The 20,869-nt window shown below is 37.1% G+C and overlaps 1 protein-coding gene across 4 annotated transcripts in view; it reads left to right on the forward strand.

Annotated features, from left to right (window-relative positions):
- Positions 1 to 1,607: 1,607 nt before the first annotated feature.
- The window catches only part of opa1 (OPA1 mitochondrial dynamin like GTPase), a 45,005-nt gene continuing 25,743 nt past the window's right edge, over positions 1,608 to 20,869 (forward strand). Inside the window, exons 1-20 of one of the 4 annotated variants that reach the window (XM_088913060.1) lie at positions 1,618 to 1,789; positions 3,483 to 3,795; positions 5,765 to 5,861; positions 6,745 to 6,852; positions 7,812 to 7,865; positions 10,178 to 10,251; positions 11,388 to 11,495; positions 13,415 to 13,468; positions 13,980 to 14,084; positions 14,470 to 14,556; positions 14,983 to 15,096; positions 15,493 to 15,573; positions 15,849 to 15,923; positions 16,437 to 16,508; positions 16,866 to 16,965; positions 17,509 to 17,639; positions 18,434 to 18,506; positions 18,615 to 18,687; positions 18,783 to 18,898; positions 20,548 to 20,612. In XM_088913060.1, coding sequence (XP_088769186.1) covers positions 1,761 to 1,789; positions 3,483 to 3,795; positions 5,765 to 5,861; positions 6,745 to 6,852; positions 7,812 to 7,865; positions 10,178 to 10,251; positions 11,388 to 11,495; positions 13,415 to 13,468; positions 13,980 to 14,084; positions 14,470 to 14,556; positions 14,983 to 15,096; positions 15,493 to 15,573; positions 15,849 to 15,923; positions 16,437 to 16,508; positions 16,866 to 16,965; positions 17,509 to 17,639; positions 18,434 to 18,506; positions 18,615 to 18,687; positions 18,783 to 18,898; positions 20,548 to 20,612 — 1,929 coding nt within the window. In that variant the 5' untranslated portion in view covers positions 1,618 to 1,760. Of the gene's footprint in view, positions 1,790 to 3,482; positions 3,796 to 5,764; positions 5,862 to 6,744; positions 6,853 to 7,811; positions 7,866 to 10,177; positions 10,252 to 11,387; positions 11,496 to 13,414; positions 13,469 to 13,979; positions 14,085 to 14,469; positions 14,557 to 14,982; positions 15,097 to 15,492; positions 15,574 to 15,848; positions 15,924 to 16,436; positions 16,509 to 16,865; positions 16,966 to 17,508; positions 17,640 to 18,433; positions 18,507 to 18,614; positions 18,688 to 18,782; positions 18,899 to 20,547; positions 20,613 to 20,869 lie in introns of all 4 variants that reach the window. The other 3 variants (XM_088913062.1, XM_088913063.1, XM_088913064.1) reach the window with 3 other exon arrangements.

Below are 20,869 nucleotides of genomic sequence, written 5' to 3' on the forward strand. Positions count from 1 at the left end.
CATTATGTGAAATTACAAAATAATGTTTACACTGTACATGCTGTGATGGACTGGCATGCCATGCAGGGTGTATCCCTCCTTGCACCAATTGCTTGCTGGGACAAGGTCCAGCTCCCCTGCAATGGATAAGATCACTTTATTAGCCATATACAATTATTTGCATTAGGAATTCATCTTTTTTTGCATACCCCAGCTTGCTCTCCATGAGACACAGACACACAGACAGGGAGAGAAGCTTGGGGTCAGAGCACAGGGTCAGCTATTGTACAGCACCCCTGGAGCAGTTGGGGTTAAGGGCCTTGCTCAGGGGCCCAACGGAATAGGATTCCTCTGCCAGCTGCTGGATTTGAACTGGCAACCTTCCAGCCACAGGCACAGATCCTTAGCCACAGTGCCACTGCTCCGCCCTGATTAGGATTAGGTGGTTAGAAAATGGATACTGTAGATAAAGGGATGGATGCATTTCTTAAACTTAATATTTTATTCAAAAACTGAATGCTCAAACTGATGGCTTCTAAGGTTAGACGTTACAGTAAATGTCAGTAAAACCTAAAAAGAAAAAAAACGGAAATACATTGAATGCCTCAGTATCCAGACCTGAGAATTCAAGCAGCAGTTGCAGTTGCAAGATGTTTTGAGTAAATCCACCAACTTTGCACTTTGGCATGGTGCTGTGTGTGAGCAAATTTGCTCAGGCTATCATATAGGGCTATCTTACAGTTGCTTGGGGATTGCAGATGTACTACAGTTTATTCAGTCAAGTCTTTCCACAGATTCGCAAAAGGATTCGAGCCAGGTCTTTGACGGGCCAATTGAGGATATTTGTTTTTTTATTCTTTAGACTTTCTAGTGTAGCTTTGGCCTTGTGCTTTGGTGCTTTGGTTCACTGTCTTGCGGAAAGGAGTTTTGTCAATGTTTTGCTATCTTCTAAATATCTTCCCATGAATTTTGACAATTTTTCCAGTCCCTGCTGATGAGAAGCAGAACTATAATATAACACAATACTGTCCCTACCATGCTTGACAGTAGTGATGGTGTTTACTGAGTGATGCACTACACTGATGCTGGGTTTGCATCAACAAACATTTCTCCCATCTTAACCACTGAACTCTTTGACTCTTGTGAAGTCACAGATGCATTGGCCTTTGGCTTTTTCAAGACACTATAAATAGAAAGTATTTTAATTTGATACTTATGATGTATACAATTACTTACATCTACATATTATTGTAATCACATGGAATTTAGGATAATACTCTTATATTCTAATCCTGTTTTATGTATTTTATAATTAATTACACCATAAATGAAATATATTCTGTTTTACAGAAACAAAGTCTGAGGTAGGTAAAAAATTAAATGGTCAAATATTTATGTGCAGAATTTTATTAAATCATATATGAACTATATAAGCAAAAGTGTGTTTAAAACAATTATGGTTAGTGTTTCATCACAAATAGACAAGAGAAGAAATGTAACCATTTCCATTTGTACGTTATTATTATTATTATTATTATTATTATTATTATTATTATTATTATTATTCGTGTTTCAGGTAGTTTGTGGTCCTTTTCTCCGAGTCCTATGTTGCCGTTCGGAACATAATCTTTGGTCGGACCAGTTTCCAGGAAGTGCTGCTGTCATTTGGTTTCTTGCAGTGTCCTTGTTAGTGTGCACCAAATGTTAAAAAATGAACTGAATTTTGTCGAAAATTAATATATTTCAAACAACTACTATTTCTGAAACCATTCTAGAGCATAATGTTAAGGGCCGGAACGGCAGTAACATGGTAAGTCTTCAAGTGCATTAATAATGAATGTTTTACTATGAAATAGGGCGTAAGGTGCACTTTTGGAAATAGTGACTAACAAATGAAATAAAGGTGTCTCTGGAGTTCTAGTAAGTGGCACGTTGTGTCTGTGTTCATTGAGGTACTTACGGCTGGTGGCGAGGTGATGACAAATAATAATGCACTGTATTGATAAACCGCACTGAGGGAGAGAAGCGATTAATCGCACACCATTATAAAGACCACTTAATCCTTGTTCTGAGAGTGGAATTCGAAGTGACTGGATCCGTGGAGCTTATTTGTGATTGTGTATATTATCATTGCTTTAATGACACGTCGCTTGAATTTTAGACGGGAATGATCTCTCGATTTTGAATGTGAACTGATGCAGCCATAGGCCGTGGATTGTTAATTGAGTTCATTAGCTCATTAGCCTTTACAGGAAACTTCAGACCCTGTAGACGAGTGTGGCACAGTGCCTCTATATGTGATTCCGAAGAATTAGTTTTAAGTCTTTACTAGAAAATATGGGGCTTTGCTTATTGATTAAGTCCTTGCTTTGTCATGCTTTGTCATTGTCGTCACGGCGTTTAAATGTACGTTAACAAAGGTTAAAACGAAGACATTTTCATGTTTTCCCATACGACTGAATAACACGGGAAGGAGTATTTACATCGCATATTGTAACGCGGCTACTGAACATAAAAGATATGGCGGACAATTTTTACACGAAGACCTATCAGCACTGTAGTACAACAACTGCGAAAGGTACAAATAGTACGTTGGAGTAGTGCTTATGTGGCTTGGTTATTTAAAAGTACAATACAGTACTGTATGAGACCAAGGTGAAGATATTAGCACCGCTGGACGCAAAAATGTACTCTAAAATATTATTTACTAAGTAATAAGTAACTGTTGGAAATGTGATCAGAATGTAGACATTCGTGTATTCTTTGTCCTCTGTAAAGCAACTTTGTCCTGCTGTATTACGACGTTGAATTGTTTGATAATTTACTTGTGATTATTGAACTGTTTCTTGGCAAGTGATCAGACATTTGGGCTTTGAACCCGTATAAGGTTATGAGGGTTATTTTATGTCATAAATCCAGAAGGTTCAATGCCAATATACAATTCAAATTCAGTAACATGGACTACAGATCAATACTTGGCTTTATGCAGTCCATGTTACTGAATTCTGCAGCTCACTACTTGGCTGCATTAATGTAACATAGGCAGAATGATTGATAGCGTCTTATCAAAGTTGTACAGTATGTACTCTGTTGTTTTGCGAAAGGGTAACAATTTTGGTCAAAGGAGTGTGACTAATTGCTTAAGTAATGTCCAGATTTATTTAAAATTACATATTAATTACATCTCATGCCCATTGAATGAATGGAATTGCATTTATTAAAATATACATGCATGGCCTTTCTCTACAACATTCTCTCTGTTTTTTCATGAATCCCACCACTTTTCATGTTCACTGTGTTTGATTAGGTTATGCAAACATGCATCCTGAGTGCTTTACCAGATTGCTGCAATTGGCTCTTGACAAAAGGAGATTGCTGGAAAAGTGATAAAGATTGGAGATAAATGAGCTCATTTAGCCTGTCAGAAAATTCAGAAATGGATATGATGAAACGATCTGTGCAGGAGCATGTAGCCCATGTATTTATACGTTTTTGTTTTGCAGCTTGGCCTGCAGGAAACTGGTCACCACCAGCCCGGGCGTGAAGGTCCCCTTGCAGACACTAAACCCCCTGTCCCGAGCCATCCACCACAGGAGTTCCCCTGGCACCAGCCTTCACAGAGCCCCCCCGCGTTCTGCAGCCCGGCACTTCAACTCCCTGTCCCGCCCGCCCCTGCGGCCAGCACGGCCCCTGCCCGGAGGCCCTGGGTTCCAGCCGCGCCGCAGCTTCTGGGTAGCCAGGCTTGCCACCAGGCTGCTGCGGCTCCGCTACCTTTTGCTGGGGTCAGCGGTTGGAGGAGGCTACACTGCCAAAAAGGTGCGGCTCCGAAACCACGTATACCATCCGATTCTCTCCTGAACAAGAAAACCACACGGGTTACTTGCTCACATTTGTGTGTTGGTCTCCTGTTCTTTTGCTCATGTTCCAGTGTCAGCCCACAAATTGCTCATCTTTGATCATTTCCTCTATTGGTATTGTAGTACAAACCCTAAGTATGAACCATGATCGTTTCTCCTACTGGTATTGAGGAACAAAGCCTAATTTATTAAAGATCTTTAATCATAGAAAACAAAACATTTAACAAATGTGTTTTTGTTTGTGACAAGTAATATAACTAACAACACATTGTGTGTCTGAACTAGTATTACTAACCAGAACAGACTGAGAACAGAGAGAGATGTCTGGAATATCAAAATACAGAAAAGGTCCGCTTTTCTCTTTCCATAAGAAAATGCACATCCAGGAAAGGTGCTCACTCCTAGACATTGCACGTCAGGGATTCTCCATATGGCCACCAACTGACAGAGTTCCTGTAAGGCACTGTAGCGCCAGCAGCATGCCTAATGATGAACAGCTCCTGTGAGTGGTCATGTCTGCATGTTCAAATTCTGTGTGCAGTTCAGGAGATGGTGTTGTGAGCAATAAGAAAAAGTACAAAATTAAAAAAACTGGTTCGATATAAAATGAAAACTACACAAATTGTTAAAAAGTCCACCATCTAACCGGACGTCATAAATATCGTCCAGTTTCAATTTCAGTCAACGTCCTGAGCAGGGTCATTTTGGATGTTCTTCTCCGGTCTCATTTCTGGGTGAGCCTGGCTGAAGAACGGTGTCAGTGAGGGACCACTGCAGCCATGCTCACAGTTGTAGTGCCTTATTCCTGTGAGGAATTGAACTGCTGCTGGCAGCAGTTTAGTTGTGTAAAAATAACAAGCATGCAGTCAGACTGGATGACTTATAATACCAAATGTTTCGAATGCTGAAAATGAAAGCAAATTAAACACAGCTTAGTTTTCATAATAAAGTAGTGATACCTGTATGAACATCATAAAATGCAATAATGGGTTACAGAAAAGTGTGGTAGGAGGCAGGACTAGTGTATATATGATTCAGTAAGTGCAGGTACTGTACCTGTTATGCAATTTACATTATAAATTAAATTGTGTGCCTTATTTAATTTTATTATATCGATACAGCCCATACTTCTCATTATCTGCTGTTTTTTAGAAATATTCTTTATACCTTTTTGGATGTTTCCCTCTTTCAATATGAATGTACATTTCAGCATTCAAACTGAACTGTGTAATGTAAATGTGAACATTTTATTTTAGTTCCATATAAAACTTCATTTAAAACCTTGAAAGAAATGATCATGCAATTTTGCCTTGTCTTCTGCAGAAAGTGCCTAATTCATCCAACATGATGGCGCTGTTGCTCTTTCGTGCACTCAGTTATTGTTTTCTATCACTTGATGTCTTAAAGCTATGAAAAGCTTTCTCTGAAATATTGTAGTTCACAAAAATCTGTTTAAAATGGTTTTGAGCCATAACATCTTTATAGTTGTGAACAAATGCAACTTTGCATGACTCACCGGCCCCGATAGATAGTTGCAGTTATTCGTCCATTCGTCTTTAAACTCGCTATGCATTTTTGTTTTTTTTTTTTGTAATGAACTACCAAAGCACATCTTGCTTTGTGGGATGGTGTTTCAGTCACAGATGAGATTTTTCATAGCAGAGGAGGTGTCAGAATGTGGTAGGAGAAAGGCTCTGATCTACTAGTTTCTTTCATTTTCACTTATCTCATCACTCACTGCAAACACTCAGTCAGAAAATCTGTGGCATGTGAGCAGATATTGACATTGCTACCAAAAAGTTTTGACAGCCACCTTCAATAAGGTGTGGAAGACAAATGTGAAATATTTGTGCATGTCTGTATAAAGACATGCTTTACTGTACGTCTTTTTCAATTAGGTTAAATCGTTATTTTTTGTTGTCTTTCAGACTTTTGATCAGTGGAAGGATATGGTGCCTGATCTTAGTGAATATAAATGGATAATACCAGATTTCATTTGGGAACTTGATGAGCATATCGATTTTGGTAGGTATATTGTTTAATATTTTTAGGTTTGTATTCCTGCTTGTTTTGCCATAAGGTTTAGGAACATAAACCTATGGCAACATAAAGCTATACTTTAGAATTAATAAAAATCATGTAATTATTGTTGCCAGACATTCTCCTTCATACTACTGCTTATTCCATTCCTACACATAACAGGAGCATTACCGCCATGTAGCCTGATCTGGTTGTATCTATGAAGCTAACCAAGGCTGGGCCTAGGAAGTACTGGGATAGGAAACCTCTAAGGAAATCCAGGTTTCTGCAGTTTGTGGTGTTAGTGGACTTCCTTCTGGTGCACAATTTTCAAACCAAAGCCACAGTTTGGTTGCAGGGTATACTGTGCCGTTGGAGATGCTGAGGTTTTAAATCAATGTGCCGACAGCTCATGCTTGAAAAATCCCTTGGTGGTGTTATATGAGTAAATGTGTTAGCTCTGGTATCTTGGCTAAATTTTACTTTAATACTTTAAGTTAAAAATATGGTATCACAAAAAAATATATAAATATATGGTAAATATATTAAAAACTCTTTTAAATTCTCTAATATTCACCAGGAGAGCAGAATTCAGAATCAGAATGAAAGAATGAAATTAAATAGGTGTGCTTGTGTTCCTTTAAAATAATGTGTAAAAGAACACAGATAAATTTATTTATATATATATGCCTGAATAAACACAACTTGGAGCTTTTTTCAATGCTCTATGCTACTTTGCCATTCTTCGAAATTCCTAATGGCATCATAAACGCATCTACTCTCAGCCCTGAAAATCAGCGTCATACAATGTAATCTTAAGATAAGTCTTAAGGTAAAAATAAGTTTTCTTTTGTCAATTTACTTCTTTACATAATATTTTGAATTATAGAAAAAATCATCAGTGCCCTACCTGATGCAGAGGAACTCGCCAAACTGCTACCTGACTTTGAGAAGATTGGGGAGAACTTCAGTTTTCTGAAAGGTCTAGTTTCCAAAGGTTGGTGTCTCTAGCTTAATGTTTCTTGGTATGGTTCAGATTGTTTAAGGCAATGTCCATGCTTTGCTTTCAAATTTTTAAACTGGTATAGGATATGCCAGCCGGTTATAAGAGATAGGTGGTGTATTCATTTCATTACTTCATTGCTTGATTAACAAAGGTACAAGTATTACAAACTTTCAATATAATGCTCTGCAGTTATTTATTTTGAAGCTTTTGAACAATAATGCATGTTTGCAGTCTTATCACTAGGTAATGTTATTGAAATAAACAGACACCAAATAAATATCGGCTTCATAAGTCTTTTCTTAAGATTCCCAGTTCCTTGAGCAGCGACAGATGTAACTGCTCTGCAATTGTGAAATAAAGTTCTTCCACTAAAAAACATTCCTCTAAATTGAAGTAGGTTTTCATTATGGGTTATTCTTTCACAATCCCTTCATACTGTAAATGTTTAGTTTTAATCTTGAAAGGGGTTTACGTTGTTAGCAGGGATTTGTTTATTTTCTTTAAAGTCACTGGAATTAGTGTAAGATAGAAAGATGCACAAGGTAAAATGGGTTTCATTTGAAACCCACCAAAAGTTTAATTTTTAAATATTCTAGGCTAGAGCAGTAGTTTTGTTTAAAGCTGACTTCAAAGAAGTACAGTATTTAAGCAAGATTTTACTGGTTTGCAGAATTTTACCCCATTGACATAGTAGGTATTTCAAATATGAAAAAATCCCATGATGGTAATGTAACGTGTATTTAGGACTAAATAGGTCTACTGTATTCCATATATATATATGTTCCACATCTGAACTTAATTCTGATGACATACTAGAAGGCTTTTATCTAGTAAAAATAGTGTAAATGTTGTTATAAAGATTTGGCAAATGGGGGACTTGAATGGAGTCTATATTATTTTTTGCTTGTATCTTTTGATTTTTTTTCCTCCTTTTTGCTAATTTTTCACAGGTATGAGTGTGGTTAGTGAAGTCAAAGGAGCTTCTGATCTGCATCTGTTGTTAGGTGTGTAAACTCCACTGTCTGCTCCCATTCCCTTATTCAGTCTGGAAGGTCACGTGGTCTGACTGACATTTTGCTCGTTCTTGTATTTCACGAGCTTAGACTTGCAAATACTACTGTTGTTTTCCCACATGTGGCTGTGGAATCAGAGTAGTGGTTTGGTGGACATCTCAAAACATGAACATCATCAGTAGCCTGTCATTTTCTTTTCGCTTGGTCAGTTGCTTGTTGATCTTCAAATTTAGCTTCTCAGCAGTAGAAAGTTGACCAAAAAATGTTTCTCATTTACTGCAGTCCTGAACAGTTGTGTCTTTGTTGCCTTTTTAGTTCTGAAGTTAATTTACACACCTGCAATTGCTTGTCAGTTTGTAAAGTATAAAATCTTATTGTCCTAGAGATACAGTATGTATCATAACTACTTTGAGAATACAGTCCTGTGTGCCAGTTTTGGCCATATGTGCTTAACCCACTAATGAGTAATTTAAGCCAATAATTATATCCATTAGTATTAAATTAGATGAAAAAACAGTTTATTTACATTAATTTTCTCTTAAAGTGGATTTATAATTTCAGGATTTAAACAGCAACATGACCCTAAGCTGGTTTATAGCTGTAAATGTAAAACGTATACAGTTTATCTTCATGAACAAGATTTTGAGTCTGAGTCTGTCAGTGGCCAGTAAGGACCTTTGCAAGATGAAAAGCCAAAAACAATTTGGCTAAAAGTAATTGAAAAACATTATATGTTTCAATTTGGAGCTGAGAATGCTGCACTCTTCTAATCGGAGTATACATGAAACAGACCAGTTATACTTTTGCTTTGAAGTGCACTTAAAAACAGATAAAAGTATTGTTTACAGATATTTTTACAAGAATAGTTTTGCTGTGTTCATTTTTGTTTCACCTTTGTACAGTGTTGCCAAGGTGACACAATGCCTCTATTTTCAACTTAGATGCTGTTTGCCTCCTTTGACTTCCTTACTTTCTTTTCATACCTTTGCTCTGTATCTTTTCTCATCTAATGAGAGGACTAGGCTCTTCACTTTCACTGTGCAATATAGCAATACTGCTCAAAAGTTTGCAAAAACTTACCAAATTTAGAAATGTCCCACCGAAACTGCTTTAGGTAGTGTCTCAATATAATTCAGTAGCAGGAGTATATGCAGTTATGTATCTCTTTAACAAAGATGACCCTTAATTGGCTTGCAATAATAAAGTCAGTGGATTTATGAGTTTTTTGATATGTCAAATGCAATATGTGCAGTGTATGATACCCTTTTTGCAATCCAAGGTAATGTTGTGTGAAAAGCAGCCTTGTGTTGTTTCTAAATGGTTAAAAAGTTTTAGGGGAAACAGGTTTTTTCCCCTAAATAATGAGAAGCAAAAAATCTTAAATTTTCTTTTATTCCTTATTCTTTTGAGGATTACTCAGCCACTGCCTCTTCTAGGGAACATGAATGACATTTTGTTTGTTGAGGTGAAGGCACTCAGAGTGCATATTATGTAAGTTTGCCCTTTGGTATCAGTGAATCCTAAATGACCTCCACTGACATCTTTTATGTATGACAGAATTATGACATAGTACCGTACTATATCTGTACTGTATTGTAGTACAGAAATCTAAACTAAGAACACCATTAATATCTCCCTGTAGGGGAAAACATAATACATTATAAAATGTAAAAACATACCTGCCAAAACTATGGTTCCTAGTTGAATTAGATAAGCTTTGAGAAATAAATTTATTATGTGCTGTAGATTAAATGTAAAATTTCTTGCAGTGACATCTTACAGCTGACATATTTTAGATTGAATTATGTAGTAGTGAATATGCCTCGAATCTGTACCCAGAAAGAATATCAGTATTAGGAATAGACTCTGGTATTTTCGACCTCTCTAATAACCACAAAGTCAAAAATGTTTCTTCCAATTAAATAAAAACATCAACAAAAACAATATTCTGTCTTGAATTTTTCAAACTTTTAAGTATGATTGGGTTGTGGCTGCTTTATAATGTGTACTAATACATATGGATTATTGTATATGGAAATTGGGTATTGATACATATGGATACCTCATATGCTTTTAATATATTTTGCAGTGTAATAGCACTAATTTCTATTACTGATTCTACAATTATTTTAGAAACATACATATACATACAGGAAAAATTAGCAAGAATTTTTCAATAAATTGTGTATTTTACTTTGTAAAGTGATGTAACTATGTGCATTACTTTAAATATACTGTACGTGTTTGAAAGAAAACATGGTGCTGTCCTTATAACTGCATTTATTATCTTTTTATACACACAGAATCATCAGGGGAATCTACATTCAAAACCACAGGAAACCAAGGATTTGACAGCGGTGATAAGCAGTATAAGAAGGCAAGTTCATAAGAAATTAAATTTATAATGAGAGGCATTAAAAACACAACAAATAATTGTTGGCATCAGCAGCATTTGTTGTGTCTTTATTGTCTTTCATCGTACAGGATACTGTATGTTTACAAAGAACAAGGGTTATACATACTTACTGTATATAGTCCTCGTTCTTACGAGATACCTGATGAGTCTTTCCATTGGTATATGTCAGTTTATATGTCAAGGAACTGAGGTTTTAAAATTGAAATTATCCTTTAAAAGATTGGTACTGAAGCTTTTCTTCATATTTGTTGTGCAAATGGTACATACTTTTACAGAGGTGCTATAGGTTAGTGTTTGATGTTCACTGTTTTCTGAATAACAGATCAGAGTAGTTCGTCTTCATATCATATTATGTGTTTCATATCCATGATGATTCATTACATTTTCTTCTGATGTTTCTGTGGTCACCCCTTTTCCAATAGACAAAGCCTAGAAAGAAAACATGCTGTTTGGCCCAAATTAGAAGTCATTTGAATCCTATTTCATGCTCAATCTAAAACTTTATTGAATGCTTCCAAAAGCAGCAGAATTGGACTGCTTTGAAATGTCTCGGGCAGTGTTTTTTTTTAACCTCTAACTTAAGCTCAGCAGTTGATCTTCCCATAGTAGAAAGCTGTAGCAATTACCCTGTTAGATCATTTATTATTTTCGCAGTAAGTGCAGTGGACATGAAATATTTATTTGGTCCAGGGTAATTACAAATTTACTTTGCTTGATTTTTGTTTAAAAATATGTTTAATATACTAAGGAGAAATCGTCCCTTTAAAGAGAGGTTTAAAAGGACTGTTTTGCATAGAATTAGTTTTTTTCTATTTTTTCTGTAGCCCCCAGCTCCTTAGGGTCAGTGTGAGTTTTCAGTCAGAGCTTGGTTGATGATTCCTATTTCGTATATTGAGATTCACAGTTCTGAATTGAAAACTTAATTTAGTTTTGCATACCCTTTTATAGACCTCTGCTTTTCCTTCTCTTCACTGGTTTTTGTTTTGTTCCAGCCTTGACTTGTTTCCCCCTCACATTTTTTTTTAATTTTATTTTGATTTTACTGTCTTCTTCCTCACCCCTTCCCTCCCTTCTCTCCTTTTGTAAACTCACGGCAGGGTCTGCTTGGGGAGCTCATTCTCATACAGCAGCAAATCCAGGAGCACGAGGAGGAGGCCCGCAGAGCCACAGGCTATAACACGAGCTCCTCGCAGCAGAAGCGAAAGGTGAAGGTTCCATACATTAAAAAAAACAGCTCAGAAAACAATCGATTAATTCACACTAACAGAAATTTTCTGGGCCACTCCTTGTGCTATGCGAGAAGCAGCAGAGCATTTTAGCCCTGGAAAATACATTTGACATGAAGGTACATCTTCATAAACAGCAAATTTAAGAGTTTTGTGTCATGGATGCCCTCCACTTTTCACAGTGTGTGAAGTCTCTGTGAAGCAAGTGGACGTGAGGACCAGTACCCTTTGTTAGCGCCGATTGTTCTGAATGCAGCATTGAGTTCTAACAGAATATTCTGCTGGGTTGTCTTGAAGTTACGTCATAGTAATGCTCATCCCTGTCATCGCCTTTTCACTCTGTTCACTCTGAAAAGCTGACTTCCTAAATTGGACAGTGGTACTGCAGAATCATTGATTAGCCTGATCAATTCTAGCTTGATTATTGATTGAACATTAGTCCATCCATATGAGTCCTAGTACATGAGCTTTGCCGTATGTATATGGAGGTCTGTTGTGAAAATGGAGACTGTACAATACAGGTGGTGGACTAAATATATATTAACTTTTAACATTGAAATTCATACTTCTGTTTGTTCCTTCAATGGGTATCTCAAATTTGTTATATTGTTTTTGAAGAATTCAGTGATATTAAATTGAATGAAAAAAGGTAATTATCTTAGATTGTTGAAAATTCTGAAAGTCATACTGCCAGCTTTTATTTTTTCAGTAAATTATTGCGATTTTCTGTATCAATACACAGCAACTTAACATTTCCCTCTAGGCAATAATTTCTTGAAGTTTTTATATCTATGATTTACTGTACTAATAATAAAATTCTTTTAATTACAAGTGATATTAGAATTGTTTGTTCCAAGTGGAGGTTTTGCACATTATAAGGCTCCCTTTCCCCAAAATACTGTTAGTGTGAATGAGTCAATAGGTGGAACCAAAATCTTGGTGATGGTTTGCTTGAGTTGTATGTTTGAAATAATCAAGTAGCATGACTTTCCATCGATTAACTGACATGCTTGGAAATCAGCTTAATAATTCCTTTACTACTGTATTCTAAACAGAAAATTAAAACTAACAATGCTTTCATACCAATTAACTGATATATGGATATTTGAATTTCATTTAGAGGAATTCCTTCTCTCTACATTGAAAAACATCTTTCAAGCCTACTTAAAACTATTGGGATGTCTATTTTTGATTTCAGAATGGATCGTAAAATTGCAAAGAAGTACCAAAACATTTCAATAATGACACTCCTTTAATTCTGGACCGCGCTTAACTTTAAAACCAAAAATATAAAATGATGACCCCATAGAGGAAACTTTGAGATGTGGCTGAATGAACTACTTTTTCCTTTCACTTTGTAAAAACATTGTGAGTTTTCAATCTGTTTTTTAGAAATCTTTCTTCAAATTAAATGTTGAGAAGGGTGTTGCATACAGTAGTATCTCCAGATGTCCATATACAGTACAGTATTTGCTTTTCCCATGTTGTTGGCCATTCTCATTTGTTTGTCAAGTCTTTATTTCCTCTTTACACTAGGCCCTGTGTCTCTCTTGGCGTCTGTGCGACCTTTATCCAACCAATACTGGTTTGGAGTGCAAATAAAGATTTTCTACAATCTTTGTCCTTTTGTTTGTAATATGATAACGCCTCTCTCTTTTACAGGTATCTCTGTTTCTGGAAAGAAAACATTATGTCATTGCCACTCACTGCAAGTGATTTGCTCTTACTTTTAAATTTCCTGAGACTGCTTAATATGCTTCTTGCATGTAATGAAAACATTTCTTTCCAAAGTGGTTTATAGGTCAAAGGGTAGGTAACAAAAACAGGGTCGGCAGCTGTGGAGATTTCTTTTAAAGTCATTTATCTGAGAGGAAGCATTTTTGTCTGTTATTTTTTAGGTATCTGACAAAGAGAAAGCAGATCAACTACAAGAGGAGCTTCTCAGAACTCAGGTATAGACTAATAAAAAAACAACTGAAGTCTTAGTAGTACATGAGAGAGTGGAATATAATTTAAGCATAACACTGCATATGGAATATTATTTCCTAAGGCACCCCAAGAGTGATACTGTGGGAGTATGAAACAAGCTACCTAGCCATATTGTTCAACCTTTCCCTGGCTTCCTTTAAGAAACAGCTGGATGAGATCCTTGGATCAATTTGCCAGTACTTGCCAAATGAGCTTAAATGGGCCAACTGGCCTTCTCTTGTTTGTAACTTTTCTTATACATTTATTGAAGGTTACTGTACAGACACCACAGTAGGAATGTACCTCATCCTTGTACTGTGTTGCTTACATAACTGAGTTCCTTTTAAGGAGCCTCACTGTGGTTTTAATTCTTTGTAGGCATTAGAACTGATTAATTTGTGAAGCAGAATAAAACTAAAATATAGGCTTCATCCAACTACGAATATGACAGTGAGGCAGTTCCTGCTGAAAGACCATTTCCATGGTGGTTTTCAGATGAAGTACCAGAGGATGCTCGAGCGCCTGGAGAAGGAAAACAAGGAGCTGAGGAAAGTGGTGCTGCAGAAAGACGACAAGGGCATTCACCAGAGGAAGGTCAAGGTAACGCTGTTCTTGGGCGGGTGGCTATTACCAAAGCTTTAAAGTAGCAGGTGAAAGAAACAGCAGTAACCCAGAAATAAGGCAACAGAATTTTGTCTGGCTAGTGCCGTTTCAGAGTTTTTCTTTTCTTAAAAGAGAAAGTGTTTTTCTTTTCTTTAAAAGAATCATGGACATGCCCTCACATATATTTCCTTGGTCTTGCACAGTGTTTCCTGCATGAGTATGATACATTAATCAGGTGCATGAAATTTGAAGTACCCTTCCCAAAGCAAAAGAAAACACCCATAACCAAATGTATTCCCTGTGCCAAAAGTCCACAGTTACAGGTTTAAATTCTGCACCAGTAATTTCTGTATCCAGAAATCTGTTCCTCTTCTTGTTGTAGAAATCCTTGATTGACATGTACTCTGAGGTCTTGGACGTCCTTTCAGACTACGACTCCAACTATAACACCCAGGATCACCTGCCAAGGGTAAGGCTTGCTATGGCGAGGTGCGAAGACGTGAGTGAGTGCGCTTCTTCGCAGATCATGGGGGAGCTGTGAGAACAGCAGGCGCTGGTGTTCGCAAGATCAAGTGACTCATCACGCCAGGCTCTTCTGTCAGGGCCTGGAAGAGTTCCAGCATAAGCCTTTACGAAAAGCCACATTGCAGTTTTTTTTATGTCTGGAGCCTATATTGAGAGCTAAATCTAAGTGCCTATATTAAGCACTTAAATCACCATTCCTTCTTATGAGAATTTAAGCTTGGAAATGCTTTGTGTGTAGGGTCCTAGTTTTTGAATGAGTTTTCCAATGACGGGGCTGGCATTTTCTGTTTTTCTGGCTGCTTCGACACATAAAATAAGAGCCACAGTAGTTCCGGTGATGTCTGAGCTCCTTATGTTTTTCATGCCGAAGGTTGTGGTAGTTGGGGATCAGAGTGCTGGGAAGACCAGTGTCCTAGAGATGATTGCCCAGGCCAGGATTTTCCCCCGAGGGTCCGGGGAGATGATGACTCGAGCCCCTGTCAAGGTAGGCAAAATGTCCTGTGCCCCAGCTAAGAGGATGGATGTTGCCAATTACTGGGGTAGTTTTTCAGTGCCTGTGACTGTCCACTCTGTTATATTTCGACCATGTCTGATGGAGACTTGTAAAGACATTCCTGGGTACTAACGTCGGCTACAGGGCAATAGGTTTTTAATGTACCTTAATATAAAAACGTACTCTAATTTATTTATTGTATACTTTGCTTCTTTTTTCTTACGTTTAAGGGAATTAACATGTCAAAAAAATTTTAATCCCACTTTTTTAAGAGCGGGTTTGCCATTTTTCTTACCTTATTTCATCTTTGGTGCTGACTTTGTAACTCCTCCTCTGACTTTGGTGCGGACTGAGTTACTCCTGTATCGTGGTTGACTGTTTTCCCAGGTGACCCTGAGTGAGGGCCCTCACCACGTTGCCATGTTTAAAGACAGCACCCGCGAGTTTGACCTCAGCAAAGAAGAGGATGTAAGTTAAAGAAGGAACCTATGTGATACGTTGTACTTGCATCTGTACTGGGATCAGAGAGCATCAAAGGAGACCTTTCAGAAATTTAAATGTATAAAGAAAATGACAAAGTTTCTGTTTCAGAATATAAAGAGCTGTGAAAGTGGCTTCAGTTGACCTTATTAGATGTAATTCTGTGAAGAACGTCTTTCTTCCAATGGCCTCAAAGTTTTATGTTTGATTTATGCCCTTCCTTTTAAAAGGTGCGTTTTACTTTCTGTTTCTTCCACCCTCAGCTTGCGGCCTTAAGACATGAAATTGAAATCAGAATGCGGAAGAGTGTCAAAGAAGGACAAACAGTCAGTCCAGAGGTAAGACCAGAGAGTGCATCAGGTTTCTACATTTACTGTAGAGGACCAGATAAAATACCGTGGCTCATTCACTTTTAAAATCTTCTCTTATATAATATATAATACTAGAAACCAATGAATGTGCAATAGATGGAATTAAATGGACTGTAAAACCATGCATGCTTTCTCAAAGATTAAAAACAGTTTCTACTAATAAAAATTATTAGTAAATTATTATTTTATATATTTGTGATTAAGATTTTTAGACTGGATATCCTAAACGATTACTTGAGATTTTACTAAAATGCACTTTTCTATAAGTTATTGCTGCACTTTCTTCTAAGCTCATTAAAGAAACAGAGAAATTGACATTTATCATAAATATTTATAGTCAAATTTGAAAACACCTGCTTTGCATTGTTCTATTGTCAACTATCTAAAGTATATGGAAAACACATATTGTACTGTATATCTTAGTTCCTTTATAAAATGTAAGAAATAAAAGAGAATGTCTTACCCATTTCTATTTTGTAGACCATATCTTTGAGTGTGAAGGGGCCTGGCATACAGAGAATGGTACTGGTGGACCTGCCTGGTGTCATTAGTGTAAGTGCTTTTTTGTACCATTGGGTCCAGTCTGCTTCATTAAGCATTTCAATCCCTTAATGCATTTGTGTACTGCATTTCTTAAATGCACTCCATTTCTTAAATTTCTTAAATTTGAGCATTGGTTTAAGTTCAGCTGTTTAAAAGGAAATTATTTTTGTTGTGGTCACATGAATATGATTACATTTTTGAATTTTAAATTTTAGAGAGCTAATTCTCTAAACGATAAGTATGAAAATAGTAAATTAACTTATTTAACTTTTAAAGCAAAGGAACTGAAGGGAAGTGAAAGATATTGCAACAGGTTAGTTAACTTTGCCCCTGTTTTAAACCTGAGAACTTCTCATTTTATTTTAGACCGTGACCTCTGGCATGGCAGCTGACACAAAAGAAACCATTTTTAGCATAAGCAAGGCTTACATGCAGAATCCAAATGCCATCATTCTCTGTATTCAAGGTAAGATGTGCTTGTGTTTCGCTTAAATTGCACTACCCATGTGTAAAACATGCACAGAAAAAGATTACTTTGAAATTAAGCACCTTTTTCAAAACAAATGTGAGCAGAGTGAGATTTTCTTTGCCAGGAACATTATCCAGTACACTGTTATCTAATTAATATACATTTATTGAATTAATACATAGGTAGGCTTTCATATTGCTTCAGATGGATTTAGAAGAAGCACTGTACTTTTGGTTTTGGGTATAGGTGTTATTAATTTACTTATCTGACATATTAATCATAAATGACTTGCATTTGTACCCATTTACAGTATACCACTGGGCATTATACTGAAGTAATATCAGTACATGTCTTGTTTGTCTTGGGGAGACCCAATAAATAATGGAACAAACAACTTTCATGATACTAGTGTACAATGTTCTGCTCCTCATTGCCGCCAAGAAGTTCCTTTGTTTCCAGTTAGAACACAGAAAAAGTACTTTTTTGACATATGAACATGGGATTATTCTTGCAAGCGTTTCTGTTACTCTGACCTTTAAGATGGTTCTGTGGATGCGGAGCGCAGCATTGTGACGGACCTGGTCAGTCAAATGGACCCTCAGGGGAAGAGAACTATATTTGTGCTGACTAAAGTGGACCTGGCGGAGAAGAACCTGGCCAGTCCCAGCAGGGTGAGGCTCTCAGGTTCTTTCAAGTAGTTTTAGGTGGCCGTGCAAATCTGAGTCGTGTGGTTAAATTCAGTATTTATTCCGAACCCTGTCTTACCTGTAGAGGGTACTGTTTCATTAAATATCTACTATTGTATAGTGTTGGTCAAATGCCTGCAGTTACCGTGCCTGTACTTACACCTTTTTAGGTATTTTGCAAGGATTGTATCAGAATAAATTATAAAAGATTCTGTGGGGAAAAAAACATTTTCAACTAATATTATAGGCCACTGTGTTTTTCCTTTATTTTCTACAACATCATTTATATCTTAAGTAGGGGGAACCTATAGATGCATTTATATAATGTAGAAACCAACAGCTGTATTCGTGAATCATCTAACAACACCAGGGAAGGTTATCCATGTTTGTGTTTTCTAATTAAATAGCACAATCATGTAAACTGTCATGAAAATTTTAGCATTTAGTTTATTATTTTAAAAAAACGTGAATTTATCTTAGTGAAGGAAAGTGAAGGCCTTCAGAAGAGTGAGGTCTAAAATGAGGTTATATCTCTGAGTGTAGGAAGCAGAGGGTCATGCAGATTGACTGATTGCCAAGAACCAGAATCATTTGCTTTGAAATTTTCGTACATTACTTATGTAGATGTGTGTGCAATGATGAATCAATCTCAGGATGGTGAATCGAATCGTTTTCAGGGAAGGGATAAAAAGTTGCTATGTGGGTGTGATGCACCTCTTTAAATGGAAGATCAGTTAATTGATGTAATTAAATACAATATTATGAAAATTCATTTTCAGATTCAACAAATCATTGAAGGAAAACTATTTCCTATGAAAGCTTTGGGCTATTTTGCTGTTGTGACTGGGAAAGGTAGGCAACTGCCACAATCCTTAAGATTATAACCTTGATGTGTCCATGATACATTGTTTTCTGGTTGCAAAATCACTAGGGTACTTAATTGTTACCTCTTTTGAACAGGTAGTAGCAGTGAAAGTATTGACTCCATTAAAGATTATGAAGAAGACTTTTTCCAGAATTCCAGATTATTAAAGTAGGTTTTATATATTTAAATATTATTTCCAATTCATACCAGTCTAGTACCTGCAGTACCTGTAGCAGTGTCTAAATGTTGTTTTTTCCTAAAAGGACAGGCATGCTGAAAGCTCATCAAGTGACTACAAAGAACTTGAGCCTGGCTGTGTCTGACTGCTTCTGGAAGATGGTCCGTGAGTCAGTCGAGCAACAGGCAGATGCATTTAAAGGTACTGAGAAGTAATCTCACTAGCGTAAGAATACAGGGAACAAGGCACAGGAAAGTTTATGAAAGGCAAAGCTGGCAAGCTGGCTGTTAAATCAAGATCATAAGTCATAAGTCTTTCTTGTAAGTCATACTGTCATGTCACGAAGTGAAGGCTTATTGATCACATCTCGAAAAAAGAAAAAAAACGTAAAGTTTTTTTTTTACGTTTTTATTTGCAGCTTCAGAAAGTAGTTTTCCCCCCCCCATTTTTCTTTACTTCAGAGAACTGGCCATCTTTAGTGGTGAAGATGTGTCATGGCTGATTAGAAATAAGGAATACAGCTGGCCTGCAGCTTGAAAGTGGAACTTTTGTGTTTTCTGCTCCTGGTTTCCTGTTCCTCTTTAACAATTAAAGGGCTGCTAAACTATAGACAGCAGACAGGGGGTAGATTTATGATTCGCCACTGCTGCCTCCGTTTTCCATTGTGTTCCCTATTGATTGTTTTGCACATCAAAAGTTGAATGAAAACCTGCAGGGGACACAAATAACGAAGCAATTAATATAATATCCATTGTGGATGAAAAATGAGAGAACCGTAGCGCAAGACTGGTAATGGATCCCACTGTGTCGAGCCGTGTGGGAGAAATCAACAGTTTATACTTATTAGCGGAGCTCGCTGGCAAAGGCAGAGCACTGTTTGAGGGAGCTTTTCAGCTTGTATTGATTAAGGCTTTGGCATGCTGCCATAGCTTCTCACCTCACGTCTTCTCGTATAAAGCTGTGTGAAACCTCGGTGCTACAGTAATTCTCATGAGAAAGAGTCTCAGCAGGGTCAGTCACAGGACTGGGTCACACTTTCACAGGCGGCATGAAATAAAGTAAGTCACCAGCACCCCTGAAGAGGCTGCAATTGCATACATGGTTCTAATAGAGTGTGACATCTCCAGTAGAAGTAAGGGGGATATTGTTTTGACATTTAGCAAGGAGGCTGTCCTGTAATAAAGAGTGAAAGTGATTGTCCCTCACTTCCTGTCAGAGAAATAGTGGTCCTAGAATTTGTCTTCAGTTTGTACATTCTTTTCTGTGATGCGAACGAGGCTTTTATGTTTTGCATTCGGGGGCAGACAACAATCACACAATGGTAATAATAGCATATTGTCCTTAGCAGGTGTCCGTGGTGCTGCATTATAGTTTTAGCTAATCTGAAGCATGGTATGTGAAGCCTTAGTCCATTTCTTTAGAAAGCCCGTATTGCTGCTGAATCTTCAGACGCTTTACAGCCCTTTATTTCAGAATAAATTGAAGAAATCTCACTGAAATCTGTACAGAAATTCCTCTAAGATGCTAAAACTTTTATAATCCCAGTACACTTTAACTACAGTACTAGCATCTGTGAAAACCTAAGTGTCATGAAGGTTATATTTGACATCGGAATGCTTTTGCGTTTTGTTTTATTGAAATGTCAAGTCACAGAAATGAAGTTTGAATTGTTAAAAAGTGCAGTGCTTCCTTTGGGAGGTTATTTTCACCTTTTCAGCTTGGTAATGAGGAAGACACAAAGTCTGCTCTTTATTGTGCCAGAGCATCTGATGTCATTGAGTCTTAACTATTTATGATTTTGCCGGGAGACGAAGTATTGATCCATGCGCTCATGATGTGTTTTTTCTTAGCATCACGCTTCAACCTGGAGACAGAGTGGAAGAACAATTACCCTCGACTGCGGGAGCTTGACAGGGTAAACCCCAGAATGTCTTACAGAGTCGGTGTTCACAGTTAGTAAGACATGGGTGATTTTAGTAACCGAAGTTCATGAATTATTAAATGTCTGTATCCGAGTGGCTCAAAAACACAAGAGAATCTCTTGAATTTGCCAGCTCTTGCCTTTGAGAGACGTGATGGGTGTTACTCATTTATGTTGGTCAGTGCCGGAGTCTGGCAATGAGAATTGGGTTATAATATGGAAGGCCTAATTATTGGTTCTTTCAAAAGAGA

The sequence above is a fragment of the Atractosteus spatula genome, chromosome 4 (assembly GCF_055471065.1).
Source record: "Atractosteus spatula isolate fAtrSpa1 chromosome 4, fAtrSpa1.hap1, whole genome shotgun sequence".
NCBI lineage: Eukaryota > Metazoa > Chordata > Actinopteri > Semionotiformes > Lepisosteidae > Atractosteus > Atractosteus spatula.